The sequence below is a fragment of the Poecile atricapillus genome, chromosome 6 (assembly GCF_030490865.1).
Source record: "Poecile atricapillus isolate bPoeAtr1 chromosome 6, bPoeAtr1.hap1, whole genome shotgun sequence".
In the NCBI taxonomy this organism is placed as follows: Eukaryota; Metazoa; Chordata; class Aves; order Passeriformes; family Paridae; genus Poecile; species Poecile atricapillus.
Window position 1 is genome coordinate 17,455,784 of NC_081254.1, and position 24,229 is coordinate 17,480,012.

Genomic DNA, 24,229 nt, shown 5'->3' on the forward strand with positions numbered 1-24,229 from the left:
ATGGAGAGCAGGAACCAAAGTCACTCAGTAGTCAAAATTTCACATGATCACAAAAAGTGATCCAGTCTGGAAAGAAGAGGGGAAATCCATCTGAACCCTGGCAGCAAATCAGTAAGGAAAGAAATGAGCATACAATCTCTGTTTGTAACTTTGGTAATAATATCATTAGGCCATAAACAACCATTTTGAATTTCTAAAATTACAGTAGATATAGCAGCACTATGAAGAACCAGCATCTAATATCTTCCATTTGTGTAGACACAACCCTGCTAATTAAAAGCTACCAACTTTCTAGTCTGCCTTTTTCAATTCATCCATCAGTTCAACACTCATCTTACAGTTCCACTCTGTGTTTTGGCAAATGGCATCCTTCAGTTACTAAAAGTGTAGAAGAAATCTTGTCTTCAGAGGAAACTGGTAACATCCCAAGCTGATGTCTGAGCAGCTGGAGCTGCTCTTTGCATTAGCAGCCTTTCAGAGCTGACACCCTTCCTGAGCTAGCACATAAAGAAGTGTCAGCTCCAGTCCTGACCCCAGTGCTGCCTCCCGCCTGTGACTGAACAAGCCCCACCCGCTCCAGGACCTCGGGTACCAGGGAGGCTCACACAAAAGCTCAGGGGAAAGCCCAGCTCATCACAACTCACTGTCAGCAAGAACTGCATGCTCCAGTAGGAAACGAGTCTGGGCATGGAGCTGTGTTTTGTCAAGGAAGTGGTCGCAGGTGTGCGAGGCCAATACCTTTTCTTGTACATATGCTGGTTCCTTCTGTGTCTCCAAACACAGGAAGCTCAACTGCAGAAGGGGGCCTGTGTTCCTGTTCTGTTTAGAAAATAAAAAAGTACCAGCACCTCTCTGAAGAGTAGATATTATGGAATCAGAGGATATCCTTAGCAAGGAATTACACTGCCAAGTTCTGATCTCCCCTTCTCATGTCCAGCTCTGGGTGTGCTGACAAAGGTGGTTGTCTGTCAGGGTCTCATCTTTCAGATGTGGAGAGAACTATGTGAACAATACAAAACTCTGAATTTTACCAATTATTACTAAATACCAGATGCCCTTTGGCACTATGGGGCTATGTTTGGTCCTACAGTACCCATGAACATTGGTTCCATCAAGTCAGAACATTGTGTGCTGATAGAAATTTTTAGCAAGGAAAAATGTTTAGAAGACATTTTTACAGTGACAGAGTGAGGGAAATAAAGCAGTACTGTCATATTAATCACCCTTGCATTTAATTTGAGAAGTAAAATTCACATTTACAAGATGCTGGTCAGAGTAGCAGTTCTTCCCTTCCTAACTGAACACAGCTTCTAGTAAGTTTTTTTAATTACTAGTTTAACAGGCACAAAAGACAAAAAAAAACTGTTTCATCTTCTACTGTTCAAGAAATTTTGCATTTGCTTTCTGTTCAGAACATGTAGAAACAACTGTTCTTTTGCTTTAGCTTTTTGCTGCTCTTGTTGCAGCATCATCCACCGCTATTATCATTAACACACAGAAGCTGATATTTGTACAAATGCATTTTTATTGTTTTAACAGAACCAAAGAAAGGTTGAAAACATTAGACTATACAATACATTTTGGTTTATAAACGAAGTTTTATAGTGGTAAAACATTTCTAAGTGACATTCATGGTCTGGTTCAAATTTTTGCTGCACTTGAGGTCTGAAGACCAATAGTGTTCAAAAATGCAGTAATTGCATAAGATGGACAAGCATCTCAGCTTCTATAAACAGTGTGAGAACTTAGAGCAAACATTCCAGAATAATATCAAAGGCAACCATGATTCATTACTCTCCTACAAACATTCCTCAATAAACAAAAAGTGATCTTTGGCATAAACAATTATGTATTAAAGGCATTAGTAATATTGCATTAATATCATTCAAGCAACTAAACAGTGATGCTAAAATAATAATAATTTTTTAAAATCTCATAGAGAAGCCTGGATGGGGGAAGCAGGATGAGGGGATGTGAGGAGCATTGAAAAGCAGTACAGGAAGACTATTTAGAAAATCCCTTTAAAATAATCCCTACATATTCAGTGTTATGTACTATTAAATAGAAATTACTACATTAAAATTATGTTAAAGATCTGATAGAAACCCACTAAATGCATCTAGGTTAAGGCTCTGGCACCCCTTCCTTCCTCTTCCTGTTGCAGGTAACTGCAAGAAGAGAGTACTAAGGAAAGATCCTAAGTACCAAATATTTCATAATACCCAGACACAAGGAGCAAATTCAAGACGAACACACGCCTTCTCTTGCTGAGGTCAGTTTGAGACAGTTGTATTATCAACAGTTTAACTTCCCTTTTTAGATAACAGTGCAATGAAGGGGGTGGAGGGGAAAGGTCCAAGCATAGAATAACTGTTGCAGGCAGGTAGAGGACAACTTACTGTGCTGTCTCTCTTCGAGCTGTTAAGACTGAAGTTTTTCCCCAAGGACACTTCTGTTCAAGGTGGTTTGATCGTGCAACAATTCTCAGCAAATTAAGAGGGTATTATGAGGTCAGTGCTGATTTGGGCAAAAGTCTGCAAGTATTCCTTGCAAATGTAGAAACTCATTCTCAAACAAGTTTTCCTTTCTATAGGGGAATTAAATGAATGTTATAAGAAGGCATATTCAATTATGGAAGGATAAAATATCACAAGTGTATTTTAGTAAGGGGAGGGAGTTGGGGGTTTTACTGTTGTCATTTTATTTGGGACTTTTTTTAAAGACACAGTAACACTTTATTCAATTCACTTGAGAAAAAGATTTTGAGACTCTAAACTCCACAAGCAGTAAAAATAATGAGGTATGTGCAGCATTAGGAACCACCATTTGCTGGTAGCCGCCAGCTTACCTAAAGAGGGTTTCACATCCCTGCAGAGCTCTGGTTTCAAAAAGCTTATGCATTGTTGGAAAGAAGAGCAGTGAGGCTAAAGGTATTTTTAAACTGAATATCTTTATCTTTTCACCTTGAGTGGCTGGAATAACATTAGATTGGAGGGAAGAGGGAAATAAGAATAATTGCATGTGCTCATTTGGTTTTCAAAAAGAAAAAGCCAGCATGTGGCATTTTCTGGTCGTGGACACGCAGCTAAGTTAAGAGAATCAGGATTTTTCAGCTCAATACATTGCTGAATTGAGCAAGGAAAGCGATTCCATGATTTAAGGTCTCCAGCCATAAGGCTCAAGCTGCCAACAGTGTGCCACTATCATCATCTGCAAAACCTTTCAGTACAGTACAAGAGTTCTGGAATGCCTAACTACAGGGTGACAGGAGGGAGACAGAGACAGCTCCAGTTTCTGTTAAAGTACTGTTGCCAGGCAAGAATCAAAAGCAAAAAAAACCCCACCACATTTCAGACATGGAATTATAATCCTCAGTTTACAACTGTTCTGCTGCCCCACCTTCCCTCTTTTAATCAAAAACCCTGCACCTTCCATCACTTCTGCATGGTTTTAGAATAGCCAGATAAAATCCTGTTGAGAAGTTGAATGTTTGTGTATCAATGATTGTCCCTAAAAAAACTGCCAAGTAACCAAGTGTCCTAAATTCTCAAGACAAGCTTAAAGTGAGGTCCATGTTTTATATCATCACATGGAAACTACTGGAATATACAGTGCATAAATGAAATGTGTTTCTGGGAGTACAGAATTCACTAAAATAATCTTGAAAAAAAAAATTAAATTATAAGAACTGTCTACTGTTGGCAGAAAATTAGAGGTGTTGGATATCAAACATGTTCCAAAGACATTTGAAATGCATTATAATTCATACCCTTAGAATGGGGCATTAGCATAAGCTAATCTTAAGTTCATGTATACAGCACCTTTTGCTGTTAATATATCTCTTCTGTTTCCAAAAAAAAGGCATTCTTTTTGTTACAGAAAGCAATACTAACATGGCAAGTATTTACTGATACCATGGGGTCTTTCTGACCCAGCGAAGAGTGAATCCAGCATCTGTTCTTATCTTAATGGATGCTGCTTCAGCTTCTCTCACAGTTTCCTTCACAGACTGCATGAGATTCTGGGCATTATGAACCAACATCTCAGTTGCCTGTCAAGAAAAAGAATTCCCAATATATCAGTAAACACCATGATTAGAGCAGTAGCACATAAAGCCTGCACAAAGACTCCCAGTACAAATATATTAAGTCCACTGCCTGAAACTATGAAAATCTAAGTGAAGTAACTGTCTCTGGGAACCAGCAAGTGTTATCCTGACTCAAAGCAAAACTTTCCCGCTCCTCACCATCTGTTTGTGCAAAACCTGAATACAATCTTAATGTCACTAAGTAGAATAACCTCTCGGAAGCCAAAGCTGCGGGATTTCTGCTGAAAAGACGCATTTGGAAGGTAACTGAGCTGCAGGGGACTCGAGAGGTTGGAAAATAAACATTTCCCCTGGAATCCACCCGAGGGCGCCCCTGCCCCTCCCAGGTCCAGCCCGCAGCGTTTGCGGGCGAGTCCTTGCCTCGGCTTTTTACTGGGCAAAGCAGGAGATGAACAAGTTATTCATCACGAAATTGGAACCCGAGTAGCTTTTTGGCTTGTTCCTCTATTGAGCTGTAGCGTTTGAGCCAGAAACCAAGGTGCTGTTCCAAAGTTAACTTCCCCAAATTGCTGAGACATGCTTCAACATCAAGTTCCCAGAGCACATCTGATAGAACATGTTCTATATTTGTCCCCATAGCAGTGATCAACAATTCCATGCTACCATCAGTTTTTACACCTCTTACCTGTTCTGACTCTTCATCACTGATATTAGTTCTGCCCAGCATGGTAGCTTTGACAGTGGAGAGAATTTTCAGCTGTGTACTGATGGTTGGGATTCGCTCACAGACCTAAGTAACAAGGGATAAAACCCGTTTTATATTGTAAATTGAATACATTATGCATCCATTTTTTTCAGATAAACTTTTTTATTTTCTTTTACTATTAGAAAATGAATGAGCACAGAGGTGATCCTATAACCTTCAAGACCATCTGATAAATATTGTTAGAATATTTGAATCTTATTTTACTTGCTTTGGGAATATTTGGGATAGAGCCAACATTTTTCCATTCTTCCTGACACTCCGCATATGTCTGCTTGGTTAGGAATAGCATGATACATATATATATATATATATATATATATATATATATATATATGTCTGAGACTGAAAAAACTCTGAATTATTGCATTTCTGGTACTGTTCTTTGATGCAAAGGAATGAGTGAATGAAATACAAAACAATGCAGACTTAGGACAGGTCAGTATTTGTAGCACAGTATTTTTTCTAAAGTTCTTTCTTTAAAAAGATTCTAACTTGACAGAATATACATTGACATAAATATATATATAAATATATATATTGTAAATATACACATATATATTCCCAGGCCTTGACGAAACTTTACAAGCCAAGGGAAGATACCCATGATTTACTGGCACAACTCCTGTGCTCGCTCCCACTGAGAGAGGCGCAGCAAAAGCAGCGTTTGAGGCATTCCCGGTTCCCTCGTTACCTGCAGGAGGTTTGTCCTGATGCGCTTGTCCGTGCACTGCTTTGCCACCTCCTTGGCGAGCCGGGTGACCTCGTCGGACGCCTTGGCGATGTCCTTGGCGCACTGGATGAGGGCGCGCTTGTTGCCGCTGCCTCCCCTGACCAGGCGCGACATCTCGGCCATGAGCAGCGCCATGCGCTTCGCCGCCGCGATGATGTCGTTGCCCTGCACGGAACAACACGGTCACTGCTGCTGCCAGCGCGCTGGCAAGGCACGCTCAGCGGCACTGCACGCTTGGGTAGAAACACTCAAAGAAGTTAAGGATGGAAGGACCACTTGTGAACACAGAAGAGGTTTCTTCAAGGAACAGGGAAGATCTGTACTAACTACATGTTTCTGACTTTTTTTTTTCTTAACACTCGGGGGAAAAAAGCTCACCTCAAAACTGAAAAAGAAGTTGTAAAATGTTAGTTTGTCCATGGAATGAGTTACTGCTCTAATGACTAGATTTTAGGATAAAGCATGTTATTAGCATTCAAAATTCCAGATTTTCCCCAAAAAAAAGAGTTCTTTTAAAGTTTAAAAAAATGTGCTAAACAACCTGTTAAACCAGTTGTAGTCATAACAGTTGAGCATGAAATTTTCAGTGGCATCTGAAACTGAAGTTGTTAAAGCACCAGCTATGCTGCTAATAATGCTAAAGGATAAATGGAAGAGAATCTGACATAAAACTTTTGTCACCGATAATGTGGAAGTGAGATGCAACTTTTACTTTTTTAAAAGTTATTCCTTGAAAATAAATCTTTTTTGATATGATCTCTCCCTTTAAAAGAAAGCCTCCAGGAGAAAACATGGATTATCAAAAGATAACTTAGTGATATTTTTTATATTAAAATCAAGATTTCTTGTACATCAAAATTTACATTCACAGAAATACATCTGAGAAATATTTGATATGTGAATTAATTGTGACCGAGGCAAACCCATTTCTTATACACTGTTCCAAAGAGAAACCTAGTGCAAGGGAAAGCAGACCTAGCTGATTGATTGTTAGTAGTCTGTCAGTATGTTTAGTATATTTATCTTATTCCCTTTCATAGAAAGTTGTTAGTCAAAAGAGAACTCTTTAGTGCTTTGAAGCATTTCTGTTGTGTGGATGAAATAGTAGCAGAGTAAGTTTAAGTATTAGCACACACTTTCCCTGGAATAATCCCACAGACAATGACCAATGAGGTTCAGAGCAGAGAGTACAACAGTGAGAACCCAGCTGAGCCAAGGTATCCTCTACCCTATGCACACACTTCTGTGACTCACTATGAGCAAGTTCAAGATATCCCAGGCATTTTACAGATACAGTGACCCAAACAGCTGAACTATTCATTACCGTGACCTATTAGCTAAACAGCTTGCTACTATAACCAGTTAGGATATAAATGACATAACACAAAGCTTTTCCATGTTTTCACGTAGAAGGATCAGTGTCTAACAAGTTATCCAAGCACCAGAATCTGAAAAGGACAAGAACATTTTTAAAGCCCTTTTTATTAAAATGGTTTAGTATAACTATCTACATAAGTATACACACACACATATATATGCACACTCCCCTAACTTTTGTTTGTTATGGGACACCAACCTTATTTTTTGCAGCATGCTATGAAAAGTGCTCAGTCTTGCAAACATTTGTGCTTAGACAGAAGACAGGCTATTTGTGAATGTCTGAACCTCGTTAGATTTCCACTGGTTTCATATAGACAGGATCTCAATTCAGCAGCTACCAGCATTCAGTGCAGCTTCTTCAGAAAAGAATTCTCTCAAGACCAGCATTTGCAATACAGCCCAGTGCAAGCCAGCAGTCAGGCAGTCTCTTCCATAAACACTGCCGTACAAAGCCATTCCTTGTTGGAAGGGATGTTAATTGGCGGCATCAATTGAGGCCAAGCACAATAGACACCTTAAATGACTTCTTGAATTCTGTAACTCAGCTGTATCCGGAAGTCATTAGGAAACCATTAACCATGGCTTCCCAGGTAGCCCACATGATTGGACAAAGGAACCAAAGGGGAGGAAGACAATCCCTATTACAATTTAAAAACTGCCATAACAAAGAAGACAGGCAGATGCAAAGGGAGAGGAAGTCTTTGAATATTAATAAGTGACCCCAATCAAGCTTCAATCCGGCACTGACAAACAGATCTAGCAAACTCGTGAAACCACTCTCAGTCCTTAAAATGAAGTGCAGACACACTTATTCATTCAGGATGGCGGGGCCCAGCAGGGATCAAGAGTGATGCAAATGTGTCAGCGTTCCAAGTGGCCGGATGCACGCGGATCAGTCCCCGGGGACTCAGGAGTACCTTACTAGACCACTTGGTTGCTTCCCGATGTAGAGACTGAGCAGCAGCCAGAATGGGCTGGTTAACGGGCTGATTGGATGGCATTAACAGCAGCTCAGGCTCGTAATCATCTTCAGTGTCATAGGGGAGAGTGAATTCAACATCTGCATCATCCTCCTCATCTATATCTACACCAGCCTCAGCCGCTTCATTAATCACAGTCACATCAGGCTTTGCAGGTGGCAGCAAGGGTGGAGAAACAGGGGACAGTTAGTACAAGAAGCAGAATTTGGTAGAAGAGCACAAACTGAGCAGTTTTAGTGACCAAAACACCCTCTTGGCCTCTCAAGATCTGACAAGGCAGGTCTATTAGGTCAAGAGGAGGAGGGGAAGGAATATAGATTAGCAAAAAGAAACAAATAGTTCACCTGTGAACCAAAGTTACCAAAAGTAGTAAGAAGTTACAATTCAAATATGCAGCAACATTTTCCATCTGAGCATTCAGCTTCTGCAGACAGAGGCTGACCCACAGAACATTTTAGTGGCAGGTTAACAATGAAATGAATGGCTTTTCTGTCACAATGGAAGCCGTTCTGACTGCACAGAAGCAGCACAGCAGCTGATGACTGTGGTATTTGTGCAGATACAAAGCTTTGTATGGAAGCCCAATCATATGTGTGATAAGAGCAGATAGCAGCAGGAGCACAGAAAAGCCACTGACACTGCTTGCTGTAGAGTGAAAAAAATGGATGGGATGGAAGACACTGTAGAAACCAGTACTGAGGTACCACATAGAACATGTAAAAGAGCAACACAGGGCTGGAAAAAGAAGAGGTGATGTTGAATGCCATGAATACTGTGAATATTACAGTTCTTAAGGAAGACTGAAATGGAATTAATTAAAAAAGAGGATTATGAAGCATATGATACTGTTTTGCCATGATAATGTTGTATCCATTACCTTAAAAAAAGAAAAAGAAAGAGGGTTCAAACAAATAAATTATGTTAGAGAAGTTCTCAAGGAAGAGGTAAGAGGTATAACAATATAGGCATTAATAAGACAGCAATATTTCAATACAAAAATTGTCTACCAGTTTACTAACTGTATTTCTTCAACTAAAGCCAAGTGTGATAAAAGTACTCTTACCAAAAACTGTGCATTTGCAACTGTGTTGTGCTTAAGATACAGCCTGCCTTTTATAGAAAAAAATCCCCATCTTTGTCAACAACAATATACAAGAATTTTGAAAGTTCTAACACTTGTAAGGCCAAATCAACTCACCTTCAAAGGCAGCTTTTATTTAAGTCTTAATGAAAAGTATCTAAATATCCTTCATTTTCTGATATATCCAAATGAGGGGGAAGCCAGGGAAACTAAACCAATGGACATTGTTCAGCTGGTGTTCCATGAGAAAAATGGAGTACACAAAAGCTGAGAAGCCACTCAGTGAAGAGCAGCTTTTGTAAAGAAGGACAAACCACAACATTTCATTTTTAGAGGAATGAACAAGGTTGTCAGAATTTTTTTAAGTCTAAATATTTGTTCACCCACCACTCCCACTTTACTACAGGTGAAGTACCAGTAGACTAAAGTCATCACCAAAAAGGCAAAAGACAGCTGACACAGTCTGTTGGGATTTCATATAAGCAAGACTAATAGTTCTGTTTTTCCAGCCCATATTCCTCAGTAGCACTGTCAGTCAACCCCTCTTCCAACCAAACAGGTGAGTTCAGAGACTACAGAAGTGTTTTTAAAACTTCTTTCCCCAAAACAGACTGTGAGAATAACTCAGCTCCTATTGCTAAAATGATACTGCTAAAAAATAATTAGAAGGACAATTGGCTAACTTACTGATTTGCTAGTCTCAAATTCAAGATACAGCAATGAATGCAGTGTTTTATAATCTAAAGTCACTGAGCTTCATAATCATAAGCAAGGAGTTTTAAAGTCTGCTGCTTGACTTTGCACTATTTAATTTAGAAGGCATATAGTGTGCATATGGTAAAAGCATTTTATTACCTACTCCGTATTGTTATCAGTTCTTGGATTCCAACATCAAAACACTTTTAGGAAACCGTAATTTTAAGGCTTTTAGCCTCAAAATTACCTTCTGAGATCATCAATACATTCCAGGACTGTCCCGTTAGTAATATAAAAATGTGTTTGGTATATCCAGAAGTATGGGGGAAATAGAGCTTTGGATTTTGGATAAGAGACACCCAAACAGATTTTCAGAAACTTCTTTTGTATTTTATCTGTGCTTCCAAAACAGATGTTCCTTTAGCCCAAAGCACTGAAGTTGATTCTGTAAGCTATTCAAGTTTATCTCCTTACTCACCACCTAATTTAGTGCAGAGAATGGGTAAGATTATAAAAGCCAAATTCTGACTCTTAAATTTATATCGCAGAAGCCTAAATCTCTGAAGTTCTTACTCAGCACTTGGATTCTGCCAGAGGAAAAAATTTAGCTCTTGGGGGAAGGAGGAAGAAGAGAGAAAAGCAAAACAAAGTGATATTAGCGTTTATGAGACCGACAAATTCACACTTCTTCATCATAGCACTGAAATGGGAAGGAAATTCAAGATTTCAGCCTTAATAGCAAATGGGACTCGCTCCAAAAAAAAAGAATGAGAGCAGGACATCTATATGTGGTCATTTTTCTCATCATAAATGCATCAGATTAACTGTGAAGTACCTTGCAGCTTCTTCCAGAATTAAGACAAACCAGGTGATGATTCCTGCAGCTGGCATTTGCAACACCCATATGGACTTTTCCATACAGACTTTTCAAAGTCACTTGAATATAACAATCAGTTTGTCAGCCTGCACAAGCCTAAGTATTAGTGACTCTCTAGGCAATACCAGCACCAAGGATCACAAACAGCTTAGCACACAGAGCATATTTGTGTTCCCAGGGGTATGTTAATAAAGCAGTCTAGGAAGTCTAAGTATTGTTGACCCTGATCTTATTAAATATTATTCACTCTGATTTTGAAAGGGTTTCTAATTCCTCCTACAGCAGTGCTTCTACTATTTAGTCTGTGAAAGACACTGTCATAAGATGAAACACATTGATCCTGAAAATAAAAGAGAATCATTTTAGCACAAAACACTTACAACAATTTCTTACCTTGCTAGACCATTTCCGGGCTTCATCATGCAACTGTCTAGCAGCCATCATCATGGGCTGATTGATTGCTTCTCCTGCCTTTTGCTCTGGGAACTCTTCGTCCTTTTCTTCAGGTGGTGGTGGTCTGGGTGGGGGAACCTCGCCCTCTGGCAGCGGTGGTTTTGGAGGAGCGAGCTCGTCAGTCAGCTAAGGAAGGTAAGCATCTTATTGAGTGCAATGAAATAGAGCAAAGATTGAGTAAACGATGGTCTCATGGCAAGACATGACCTCAGGTCTTTTTCCAGTTTTTCAAGTGCTTCCTGTTAAAGAAAACACCGTTTTCATCTTTCCTTTTGAATACTGGATTGGTATTTTATTAGACTTGAGGCTACTTGTATGCATGGCTGGCCAGACAATACCTACTATTTCTAAGAAATGGTAATATACTGAAGTAATTTCAGTATAATCCACATGTCAATGACAACTGCGTGCTTTATTACAAACTACCTACACTTACATGAAGGTGCTCAAGGTCAGGAGGAGGAGGAGGAAAATCTGGTTCCTGAGGCTGGAAGGCTTCTCTGACTTTGGCCACAGCTCCCAGAATTTTGTATCCAGAATCCAAGAAACTCTTCTGCAAAGCTGAACAAAAACTCCATTACCACTTCAATACCAATTTAACAGGACTTGGTAATATTTATACTTTTATAATGTACTGTGCTGAGTACACTTATATGTGCGTTTAAAAACTACCAAATTGTTTACAGCAGACTTGCATGTTTGAAAAACATTCAACACAGTGTCATATGCAACATGCATACAATAAAGCCTTGGCTGAGTAATAATCACTATCAATAGCCAAAGCCCTGAACAACTTTTAGAATAAAAAAACCCTACATAATATTTTTTTAATATAAAGAAGTATTACTTAAAACTAGTAACAAGTGCTTCTAATTAAGAAGATGAAATCACATATCATACTAGAATGTCGAATCCTTTTCCCTTGAATATGTCAAAGGCCTTTGATTGCATTTTAGAACAGCAGGATGCAGCAGTTAATGGTGTGAGCTTGATTTCATCATTCTGAGATGTAAGTGTGCACCATATTTACATAAAAGGAGATACACAGCTGTATAAGAATAAATGAGCACTGCTTCCCATCATCTCCAGTCAATAAAAGGCACATTTAAAATTAGCTGAATCCTTACCAGGATCAGAAATGTTGCCTGCCACAGCTTTAGCATCCATTACCATGGGTGATATAGTTTTGCTCAGCTCATCAGAGGCTGCTTTAACAGCCTCCCGAAATTTAGGATCTTCGGAATTTTCCACCTCCCGTTTTGCAACCAGCAGGATGCGGTTTGCTCGTCTGGCAATGCTGGTGGCACCAGCTACCAACATCTGAGGTTGCATGTTGGCCATTGCAACTTTACATTTATCCAGGTCCTTCTTAATGGCCTCTTCTGATGCATCCAACAGAGATTTAGTATCAATGGCTTCATCCACCAACCCTAGAATAAAAGTTAAATACATTAATATTCTAGTTTCATCTGTAGAAAGGGATAGTTGGTATTCTGGAGATTGTTCAAAACCAGAAAAGTATTTTAAAACTGGGTAGTGGGGAAGAGCAGAAGGGGGCATGGAAATCAGACCAAAGTACTACTGCAGTTTAACTTCTGATTCTGTTGTACCTCTGAGACAGTTACCGTGGTGAAGCTTGTTAACAACACCCCAAGCTCTTACTCCTCTACGATGGAATGTTGTTTCAGTTAAGAACTGGCTTATACAGTATATGCAGCAGGAGATTCTTTCTTCACACCAAATTTCTTTAAGCATATTCAGTACTTTTTGTACTCTCCGATCCATTCCAAAGGAAATATCCCTCTGGCTGTGCTTTTTACATAGGGTGATTCATAGTGCCAAGGCAGTGAGATTTAAAATACCCAGGATATAATTACTGGGATGAAGGAGGAGATAGCACAGAGTCAGCTGCTCAGCAGGTCACTGCAAAGGATCTGTACTTGGGAAGGACTGAAACATTTCAGTGCCTCAGCAGGATCAGTAGCTTAGTCTTACTCTATGTTCATCTAGCTGTTACAGTATTTGAACATGTTTTCTTTCCTTCACTTAATTATCTGTCCTATTTCAACGTGCCAAGATTATACAGAAGAAAACCTCAAGTTGCCACAGTGATGCTGCTAGAATAGCAACTGCAAATTGAAAATAAAAATGATGGTATTCTGATTTTCTCAAAAAAAGAACTAAAGTAGGATTTGCTCCTCTAAGCTCAGTATTAATAGATAAGAAGCCAGCTATTTTGTATATCCTGTAACATATACATATTCCTGGAGTCAGAGAGCACATTCCCACTTCTCTTTATTTTTAATCAGTCATTACTCTTTGCATGTTTCATCAATCCAAACAGCATGGAGAAAAATCTGTACAGGCTAGTGTGCCACAGGTAGGATCTTCAACAAAAACTCCTACTTTACCTGTCATTTTTTCTACATTATCAATCCATTGGTTTTTCATGGTCTCAAAATGTTCATAAGCAGCTTGATTTCCAGGATTTCTCAGGAGGATACGAGCTGCTGATACTACCTGCCAACAGAAGACACTTTTAATTATCAGTACACATCAATGTTACACACATTCTTGAAAATGCATTTGTTTTTTCAGGATTGGATGTGTAGCTCCACATTTGAAAACTTAGTTCACTAATTCCAGTGCAACATCTAGCTCCTTGAAACTCTACCATACTTCTGAAATTAGCTGGCACAATTCAGCTGGAACTTCAATTACATACCGAATTATCTTATAAACAACTCTTCAAAGCACTAAATTACAATACTTATTACACTTATTACCAACATTTAGATAAAAGTTTATTTTGGGGAAAAAAAAAGGAGTATTTTCTCCACTTACATATTTTATTAAGCGTTAAAATAATTTTGTTTCAAGTATAAATCACAGTTATTTTTGTCCAAGAGTTGAAGAAAAAAACATGTCATTTGACCATTTTGTTCTACTTAGTATCATACATTAAAATATTTGCCAGTCCCCTTCTGAGAGTGTCGGCACTATGTTCCCTGTTGGTATTAACAACTTTCTTTGAGAACAGAAACATAAGGAAAATTCCCCAGAAGTTATCCCCAGCCCTTTAAACCCAGCAAGCACCTGTGGGGTGAGTTCCCTTGCTGATTTCACGGTTGCCTGAATGCCCTCCACAGTAGTTTTATTGGCAGTTCCAACTGCAGCTGCTTTTTCTGCTGTAGCTCCCAGTTTAGCAGCGTGGTTTTCAAAGTTTGCTGCTCTTTCATCAAACACCTAGTTGTCAGAAGAGAAAAAAAAAAAAATTAAAAAGCCCTAACCTCCATAACAGAACACACAATTTCTTCAATGTGTCAGGGACACCTTCATAACATCCCCACTTAACAACTCATCCTGAGAGGATGCAAAAGGACACAAAAGATTTGAAGGCATTTGGGTTTTTTAATCATTACACTATCAGACTTGCTTCTTTACTAAGTTGATGGGACAACTAAGGAGATGTATATACACTTTATAGTTTCAAGGTATGAAGTTCAGTAATTCCTGATGACTACTGCTGCAAGAAATACTCTGTTGAAATTATTTTAGCTCAAAGATTCATCTTCAAACCCATACTATATCTGAAAGATAAATAAAGGGGTTAAAAACTGACACTTGAAAAAAATTCCTTCCTTTTACAGTCCTTAGATATTCAAGAAACAGAATACTTGGACAAAAAGCTATCCTGCCATAAAGCTGAATTCTCCAAGGCCTTTGGAATTATTTTGGTCAAGTAGCAAAAGCCAAAACAGCCCAACAGAACTGCCCGACACTGCATTTCAGGTACTTCATGTGCAGCCAGTGGCCTTCAAGTACAGGAAACAATATCCCGCAAGAGAACAGGTTTAATCTGTTGATTAATTCTGGCATGAATTTGACTATTGTAGTCAGCTTATGTAATGCTGAGACATAAAAATCCACCAACTAGTGTGTTAGGGATTTTTGCACAAGAATTTTGTAGCCCGCTGATTGCAATGTGTTTCCAACAACATAAGGAGAAATTTTTGCCATTTGCTGAAGTCAGGGATAACACTGTTTCCAGGGTTATAAATTCACAGTCTCCAGAAGTCTGGAGAGGTTTGCACAGTAATCATTATGTTGTCAGAATTAATAAGCATGTATCAAAATTTGAGAAAAAAATACCAATTAATTTTTCAGAACACTGATTTATTTTTCAAAATACCAATTCAGATAAAATTAAACAATAACTGAAGCTTTACATTGAAAGAAAAGACCACCTGGGTATACTTGCCTCGTCTCTGTTGGGAGCATCAGAGGGAGCAGTGGCTGCTACTGCTAACAATTTAATAGGAGTTGTGGTATCACTAAAAACATCAGAAACTTCCTGGGTCATTGCTTCTTGCATTCGTGTTTTAAGATCCTTTAAAAAAGTAGAAAATTATTAGCATATGATAGAGGGATACAAATTTGTAAGGGTTCAAATCCCATAAAACCTTCTCTTTCAAAAAAAATGCCAATTCTTCCCAAAAAAATAGCAGACATTAAGATAAAATTACCTTAAAAGTATGACCAATTAATGACCTTTTACATAATCCAAAATATACAAAGCTTACATACCGCTCCTTGAAGCAGCATTAGAAGTTATCAACAGCATGGTTTGAGACCTTGCCCCTCAAATTTGCAATGCTAGCATACCATTTTGTTTTAAGAAAGACTCAAATTTTCCTTCTGAAGCGGTCATTTGAAATTAACCCCTATGGCATGATAACAAAGCAGCATGATAAACACATCAGATAAACCAACATGTAGCTGCACTTTCGTTTTCTTGGATGCCTCACGCACACGAGGCTCTCTCAGAGGAGTGAAGCGCTTTGGTGGATCGCGCGCCTGCCTGCAGGAGAGCGGGTCCTTACCTTCAGCGAGTCCTGGAGCTGGGCAGCAATGGCCCTGGCCTGGGGGGACTCGCCCTCCCCTCGGGCAGCCAGATCAGCCAGCTGGGCAGAGAGCTGGTCCACGCGGTCACACTTGGCCAGCAGGTCCTGCCGGTAGGGGCCCATCATGACGTTGGCCAAACGCCGCCCTTCGGCAACCAGCCCGCGGATGGCTGCCTGGCCTGCGGGGACAGGGCACAAACACCGCGTGCAAAACAGCGCTGAGCGCACACATCGGAATTCCTGGGCTTTTACCAACGCTTGTCTAGGTGGTAGAAAAGGTCTTGTGCAGTTTGTTACTGAATAATTACAGATGAAAACCACAGAGGAGCTCAACTGTCTCCAGTTTCTTTTTGCCTAATTCAGCAGCTCTGGCTACAGATACATCCTTTTTAACTAGTGGTCTGACAAAAATTAACCATGGCAGCTGTCAGGTATTTCTGCATAACTAATCTGTTGACTCCAATAGAAATACTTGCAAATTCCAAATACTGTAATTCATCCCCACATTAGAAGATGAGCACCAAGAGGGGAAGAAAAGACAAGTAGAAAATATAACTTCACAAGCCAAATGCCCTCTCCCACAATTCCAGAAGCCATAAGTAAGAAGTGTCAAGCAGTCTGGATTGGAAGGGGCAGTAGGGGTAGGGAACACCTTACAAAGCCTCCACAGTGTGTCAAAAACTTTTCTGTAAAAAAAGTTATTTTTAGCATGGGTAATTTCCTTTATTCACTTACAGATGCTTCCTGCTCATTCACAGGAATGTGATTCTCTGTTCTTTCAATAATATAATAGCAGTATTCTTTTACAAGAGTGTAGTAAGTCCATCAAAGACCAACTGAAGAATAATTTTAAACTAATGCTAACCCACAAGTAGTCCAAGTTTGTGATCAAGCTTAAAATTACTTAGGAAGTTGTCACAGCATCAGACTATCCAAGAATCACTCAGCACTGCTGCCATCTTTTATATTCTCAATTTACTTTTCTTAGGAGTATCCTGCAAGTGCCAGCAATTCCTGAACCACAGTTATAAGCTCATCGAAAGCATACTGGGATTATCAGATTCCCTTTTCTCTTTAACTATTAGCATTCTCCTCAGGTAATCCAGAAACCATACAAGAAGTCATACTTTTAGGTCAGGTTTATGAGTGTTCTTCTCTTCTCTGAAGGACTTAATTACTCAATTTGCTGGAGTAGGTATAAATTCAAATTCGAGATACAATATTTGCATAATAAAAAAAGCAAGTAGCAATCTTAAATTTGTCTTCTCTACAGCACATATTCTTCCATTCTTTAGGAAAAAACACAAAGAGAATCATGGGCCAGCTTAATTCTGTGATTGCAGTCAGGACTTAGCTATAAATCTTCAAGTCTCTGCACCAGTGATGATTCAATGCATCCTCAGCTCCTCAGGAGCAGTAGTTTCCACCACAACAATTAGTAACAGGTTTGATTCTAAAACTGGGGGGCAAATCACAGAGAAGCACTTACCTACTCCCCGATCAGCAACTGTAGGATTGTCTATCCACCTTTGAGCTTGTTCAATCTTGCCCTCCAAATGGACAGCTGCTTTAACTGGCCTCGTATTTGCTACAGCCCTGTTTGTTTTGGACTGTAAATTCTGAAGTGATGTAGCTATTTGCTTAGCCAAAGCACGGGCCTCAGGAGAGTCACCTTTCCCACTAAGGATTTAAAAAAGAAAAGGAGTGTAGTCATATAAAGATCATTTACAGATTATCTCAAATTCAGCAGGAAGATACAATAAAAGGTACTTGATATTTTAAAATAAGGTTGAATTTGACACTTGGGTTGAGACACTGAGGAACAATTCTCTGCTGTGGTACCTGGACATTACATATGTTCAGCACAGCACTGAGGCAGGGGAAGGCACAGTACTGTCACTGCCAATACTGGTGTAAGAACTGATTTCCCATTTCCATGGCTGTCTAACGAGCAACTGCAATCATACAGATTTACAAGCAGAAGAGTAAACAGCCACAGACCAAAGGCTATATATAAACTTGACAAAAGGTAGCACATTAAGACCTACAGCAGCTAAAGCTCAATAAAAACTTGATTAAAGCATCTAATTGATGAAGCAAGAGAAGTATTTATTGCTATATTGCAATAGGTGCAATATAACCTTCTTCTTAGGTGAAGATCACTGTTTGTACAAGAAGTGCTTCTCCTCTTCCATTTCAAGCAGCCTCTTTGCAAAACTGAACAGAAATATAATTTCTGAAAGCCTTATCTTTTGTATAGTTTGCAGTTACAGCTTAGAACACTGACAGCAATGGAAGAGGTAGATATTCCACCTTGATATTTAGTAAACTACTTACCAAAACCAGTGATGATATCAATCTGCATAAACAAACTTATATTTCCCATTACCTTGTTTTGACAGTACAAACAAGCTTACTTTTGGCCTCAGTTTCCTTCTCAAATATTCCATAGGCAGTAGAAATAATATATTTTTATGTAATACATCTCTGGTTGCCCTTTTTTTTTTTTAAGGAAGCTAGTGCAAGCTAGGCTGTGAGACAGAAATCACTAGGCAAAACAACTAAAAAGGTTTCATTTTAATCATCAATATTCTGATCTAGCTCAGCATTGAGAACTGCACATGAAAGTCATTCAAATAAATTAATGGTGATAAAACAAATACTTACTGTCGTCGCAGATCTGACAGCTTGGCTGTCAAAGCAGAGATTTCCCCCAAGGAACGAAGGATATCATCTCTTTCTTTAGGCTCCTCACACAGTTCTGCAACTTTCCTTGCTTCTGCCATAATGCCCCGAATATGCTCTTCTCCCTCACTGCCCGCATTAGGATCTGCAAGCCAATTCTTAATAGAAAGAAGTTGTGTACAAGTGAAGACAAAAAGTAATGTTTATTCTATACGTGCTTTTATAGAGAAAGAAATGCCAACACAGCTTTCAAAACTTTATTTCACAGATAATACTTCTTAAAAGCAATTTCTGGTTTTTAGGTACCATGACATTATTCATTTGCCTCACAGTTTTCCCGTTTGTAAAAAAAATGTCAAACTAGATAAAATCTACCCAAAGATTTTACACTCTCTCTCCCCTCAATATTTGCCAACAATAGTTTAGAAGCCAAATTGAATCACTGCCTTTAGAGACTGATGATGTGACTTTCAGAAAAAAATGAAAACAGATGCTCTTGAGCCCAGGGTGGTACTTTCATAGAGCTCTTCCTAAAAAGTTCCATTACCATTTCATTTGATACATATGAAAAAATCAATGTATCTTTATATATTGATAATAGACACATACAGACATTTAGATAAAGAGTATATATAGAAGGTCCACTATTTGCTGACCATCATAACTATCACTGGGTAAGAGACTGACCTCTGAGGAATATTAAGAATAACAAAATTAAAGGATCAATTGAAAGAAAATGTAGTTTCATTAACATAATTTCTCTTCTGTCATTCATATGAAGTTCTAAATCCTGAACGCCATTCCCTAAACAGAGCCCAAAGAAAGGGCTCTCGTTTAATCCACAAATAAATCTGTTCAACCTGAAACTCTTCTATTCTTTTCTTTAATAAGATTAGTTTATATGCAAATTTAGGGTGTTCAATCATTGTAATTTAATAACCTTGATATTTTTAGTAATGTCAAGTAATTTACCAAAACAGATCATTAAGTAAAGCCAATCTCACCATATGCTGTAAATTACTGAATTTAAGATTTTTATTTGTTAAAGCAAGTATCCCCTCTATGTTCTTACTATAAAATAACTGTGTTTTGTTTGGAAACTACAGTAGTTCAGTATAACAGCTCTAACAGTAGCAATGTAATCACATTCTGAAGTATTTATTCATCACTAGTGGTACCTGAGCAGCATCAATCTTCTTAGCAATTGCCTGCTTAGAGTTGGTCATGGCCTCCAGCTTGCGGGCTGCGTTCTCCACTTTGGCAGTGAGCAAATCCAGACCCTGGGACACCTGCTGGGCTTTCTGCATGGCCATGGGTGTAGCACCCTGTCCTCTGCCCAAGATAAAAAGAGCACCACAGATTCAGCTCAGGACTGACAAAATCTATTTTCTAGTGAAGAGGCAACAAAACCTGTTGCCAACAAACCAACAAACCAAAAAATAACTGAGGAAGAAAAGAAGAGATAAAAACTAAGTGAATATTTTCCCTATTCCAGAATGTGACATTTAGCATTCTCAGAAGAATAAACATTTTTAAGTGTCAAAAAGTAAAGATATTTAAGGATACAGTTCCATTAAAATACCCAGGACAAGGCTTCTTCTCATTTACAGTCTGCTGCAGAGAGTCAGAACCTGCAGGACCTTAAAGTCTCGCCACATCTAAGTGAGGACAGCAAGTCAATCAAAAAAAAACAAATTTGAAAATAAAACGTCTTAGCTGCCTCAGTCATGTTACACAAAGTTCAGCAGAATGTGCCAATGACAGAGAAACAACAACCACCACATGTGATCTAACATCCCAAAAAACACCTAAAATGTAGAGTATCCATGTTTCTTACAGTAATTGGAGTATATCCTCTTTGGAGAACAGACTTAACAGGAGAGTTTTAAATTTCCTTTCTGCCTAGTTTGGAGGAAGGTTATGTGTTAGACAGCAAGCAAATTCAGAATTATCTACTTGAGCAATTCTGATCATCAAATTATATAATTATTTCTTTTTTTAAAACATATTACTCTTATCAGAAAAGGAGAGATTGAAGTAAAAAAAGGCAAAATACAGTTCTGGCCTGCTTTTCTACAGGTTATGAAGTGACAACTGCAGAAAAAAAACATTTTAATAGTAGTTGGGAAGTGTCCATCCCAAGTAAGAGCTTTACCTAGCCCGGAGGTCAGCCAGCTGATCAGTCATTTGCCCCAGGGTTTTGCACGTGCCCAGGATCTCTCTGCGCTCTTTGCCTGCACACAGCTCTCCTGCTTTGCCAGCTTCATCAAGGATCTGCCTTATGGCCTGCTCACCAGCATCCCCTGGGACACAGGGTCAGTCAGTACAGTGAACAAGACATTCCTTGACATGTACAGGAAAACTACTGATATCATCATGTCACAAAAAACTGCATTAGGTTCATTGTGAATGTACATTTATCAAAAATTGAGATACACACCAAAAAACAACCATTTGCATCCAACTTTTACAACTGTATTCATTTGGCTTTGATTTCAAAGGAAGCCCATCTGGTAAGGTCTTTCAACATCCAAATGGAACAGGCCTCTATCAAGTTTTATTTACTTTAAAGATACATACAAAGATAAACAAACCCCTTCTATAAGTAAAGGTGATTGCAATTAAGTTATTTATTGCAGATTTTCATACTAAAAGTTTTATGTCAAGAGTAGAAGAAAAACACTTTAAGAGATTCTGTTAGGGAAATCTCAAGTTATAAAAATTTGAAAATACAAAAGAAGGGATTTTAAATATTAGTTATGGCTGCAATTATGTACTGTTCAATTCATAGGTTTTTGGGTTTACTGCTGGAATGCAAATTAAGACCATGTATGTTCCACAGAATACATATCTTTTAGATTGCTGAGAAGTAACAAAGCTTTCTATGTCATTAGACACAATTTGTTCAATTCCCAGTATCTAAAGAAAGGAATAAATACAAGCTCCTTCAGAATGATCCACAATGCAAGAGTTATTAATACTTAAAGAACATTTTGTCTTAAACAACAGAAATAATAAAACCTTCAAAATCAAAAGACCTTCAAAAATCAAAATACTTTATGCTGTTGTTTGTGTTTAAATATTACCTGGAGGTGCATTTGGATCTCTCAGCCAACCTTTTGCCTGATTCATCTTTGAATCTATTAAGGCTAAAGCTCTCTTCATGGCTTCAGTGTCCTTTACAAAAGAGAAACCAGCAAAATGATTCTCAAAACAAACAAACAAAAAAAATCAAAGCACAAGTAATCAACACAATGAAAGCTGACAAAGGTTCTATAAAGCAGTCTACTTAAAAAAACACATTCATATAAGCAGCTCAAAACCCATTTTCAAACCAGCAGGTCATAATTGCTTCTTTCCAGTTAGAACAGACATTTTCATTTCACTCAAAATGCAAAAATTATGCATGCAGTTTTAGTGTTTTCTTCTATTTCTTTATTTACTAGTGCTTTAATTTCTAAAGTTGGAGCTCTAATAAGCACACATCTTGTAGTTAGTTCCATTTGATATCAGGGCACGTAGAAGAGTTGCGATGTAATTGGAGTATCCATATCTGGAAACTGGCCAGTGAATTTTACTACTTACTTCAGTGTAAGAGGCTGCACAAGTGCATTTCTCACCTGTTCTGCTGCTTAAAGTCAAATAGTTACTGTTTACAGAAAAATAAGACTACCAGCTAATTTCTGAAAGTTTCAGATATGGAGTTGAACGTCTTTGGAGATAAAGATATTTGTATATCTACATGTGATTGTTTAAAACTTTGAACTCTTTGCCAGAAGCATCAAAGATGCTGTTTCTTTCACTATTATGCCACTTCTGTCCAACACCTCTGGCTGCAGAGGCAACAACCACCCAGTTCTGATTTTTCTGCAGTCTGTACATGGTTCATGTGCCATCCCCTCCACTAGAGGCCACAAGTTTTCCATTTTACATAAATGAAAGGATAGTGAAAACAGTGACAAGTACCTAAGTAAGAAGCCAAAATAGCTTTTTACCACACATATCATGGAAATGGTTTGAAATGCATCTAAGATCCCATGATTGGTATAGAGATGACATAAAGAAGCCTGGCTCTCACACAGCACCTGAACCAGACTGCCCATGTCCAGTGCTTTTGAAGAGGAGCCTACCACCATCAGTGATCAGTATCTTGCTATAGCATGTGCTATCCTGCCTACACTAAAGAAATTATACATTTTTGTGGAGTTGTTCATTCTGCATGTTTAGTTTTAAAGATACAACATTGAATATTCTGGCATTTTTGTTCAAGCATGTTGGTCTGTGAGCTAACCATAAAGTGTTATAATTCAGCAATCAAGTTTCTAAAATGTCATGTGATGCAGCTGAATATTTTCAAAGGCTCTCCAAACACAGCCTGAGAGAGAGCACCGAAAGTAGACCTGGATGACTGGGTCTCAAATCAAGAAACCGGGTCTCCAAACTTAGTTGGGACCTGTTTGGAAAAACCTCCAAAAGGTAGGATATGCAGCTAGGGATGGGAGATGGGCACTTTATTTTACATGTCATCTTCTCTATAGCTCAAGAATTGTGCATTCAATGTATGATAAGAGATAAGCAAATATTCACTGAATATTCAAATGTATATATAAATCTTACTACCTATGAAAGTAGGTGTTACTGTTTTCTGTTGTTTATATCAGGCTGAAACCACTTTAGTTTGAAATGAGTGGTCTAGGTCAGGCCTGTCTACCCAGAAATAATTTGAACCAAAGAACCAACTGATTATTTTAAAAGGCAACAGATGTTTCTTACTGTGTCAATGAGATGACAGGAGTGGGCGGAGAAAAGGAGTGTTGGGAAAACTGTCTTAGTCCCTCCCTTTTTACTTTCGCAGGCTTTTGTGTTGTCTCAGCTGCCTGCAGAGTTGCAGTTTCAGCAGAATTATGTACAAGCCTCTAAATCTAAAGTCTAATATCTGAGGACAAGATCATGGGTGTTTCAGCTTTTGCACTCATTATTTTGTAATTGCCAGCACTGCCCCAGCAGCAACAGAATCCATCTGCCCTGTCATATGAAGTTACATAACTGGGTTGCTCTACAGGGTGAGTCTTGCTATCCTGAGTTCCTCTGCACTCGTGTTGGAAAAATACTGTCCCCTTTCCTTATTTAAAAAAATCTGGTGAAATCCTAGCATAGCAGTTTATGTGTTTCAAGACAACTGCTCTTAAAGCACCAATTTCCCATTTACACAGCCCAAGGAATCCCTCTCAGCTAGAGCCTGATAAAGAGTTTCCATTGCAGTGAACTGAGTAATGCAATAGAAAACTAGAATGCATCCTTAACTAGGTTTGTTGGTACAGCACTTTTGTGTCTGCCAGAGCTGTGTCTGGTGCCAGATACTTGGCAAGCAGCAGAGGTGTAACCATACTGAAAGGTCTGGACTTACCAACCAATTCAGGCTATTAAGAAAGAAGAAGGAAGATCAAAGCAGAAACAATCTAAAAAAACACAACAACTTGTTCAAGGTCTCACTGCCTCAAAGTGTCTTGATAGTCCTGATTTCTGTAGCTGTTTAAATACCTTATTCCTCCCCTAAACAGCTAAATATGTTCAAAATTTAACTCTGAGAACCGCAAACAGAACATCAGTTGCAAGCACAGAATTTTTT

At 38.6% G+C, this 24,229-nt stretch overlaps 1 protein-coding gene across 3 annotated transcripts in view; it reads right to left on the minus strand.

The window, feature by feature from the left end:
• Positions 1-1,507: 1,507 nt before the first annotated feature.
• The window catches only part of VCL (vinculin), a 58,474-nt gene continuing 35,752 nt past the window's right edge, over positions 1,508-24,229 (minus strand). Inside the window, exons 7-22 of one of the 3 annotated variants that reach the window (XM_058841190.1) lie at positions 21,687-21,777; positions 20,756-20,903; positions 19,779-19,932; positions 18,583-18,758; positions 17,405-17,595; positions 15,895-16,094; positions 15,273-15,401; positions 14,108-14,257; positions 13,423-13,531; positions 12,139-12,441; positions 11,448-11,572; positions 10,952-11,137; positions 7,842-8,051; positions 5,506-5,709; positions 4,734-4,838; positions 1,508-4,051 (exon numbers count right to left, since the gene is read on the minus strand). In XM_058841190.1, the coding sequence (XP_058697173.1) occupies positions 3,905-4,051; positions 4,734-4,838; positions 5,506-5,709; positions 7,842-8,051; positions 10,952-11,137; positions 11,448-11,572; positions 12,139-12,441; positions 13,423-13,531; positions 14,108-14,257; positions 15,273-15,401; positions 15,895-16,094; positions 17,405-17,595; positions 18,583-18,758; positions 19,779-19,932; positions 20,756-20,903; positions 21,687-21,777 (2,628 nt within the window). In that variant the 3' untranslated portion in view covers positions 1,508-3,904. Of the gene's footprint in view, positions 4,052-4,733; positions 4,839-5,505; positions 5,710-7,841; positions 8,052-10,951; positions 11,138-11,447; positions 11,573-12,138; positions 12,442-13,422; positions 13,532-14,107; positions 14,258-15,272; positions 15,402-15,894; positions 16,095-17,404; positions 17,596-18,582; positions 18,759-19,778; positions 19,933-20,755; positions 20,904-21,686; positions 21,781-24,229 lie in introns of all 3 variants that reach the window. The other 2 variants (XM_058841189.1, XM_058841188.1) reach the window with 2 other exon arrangements.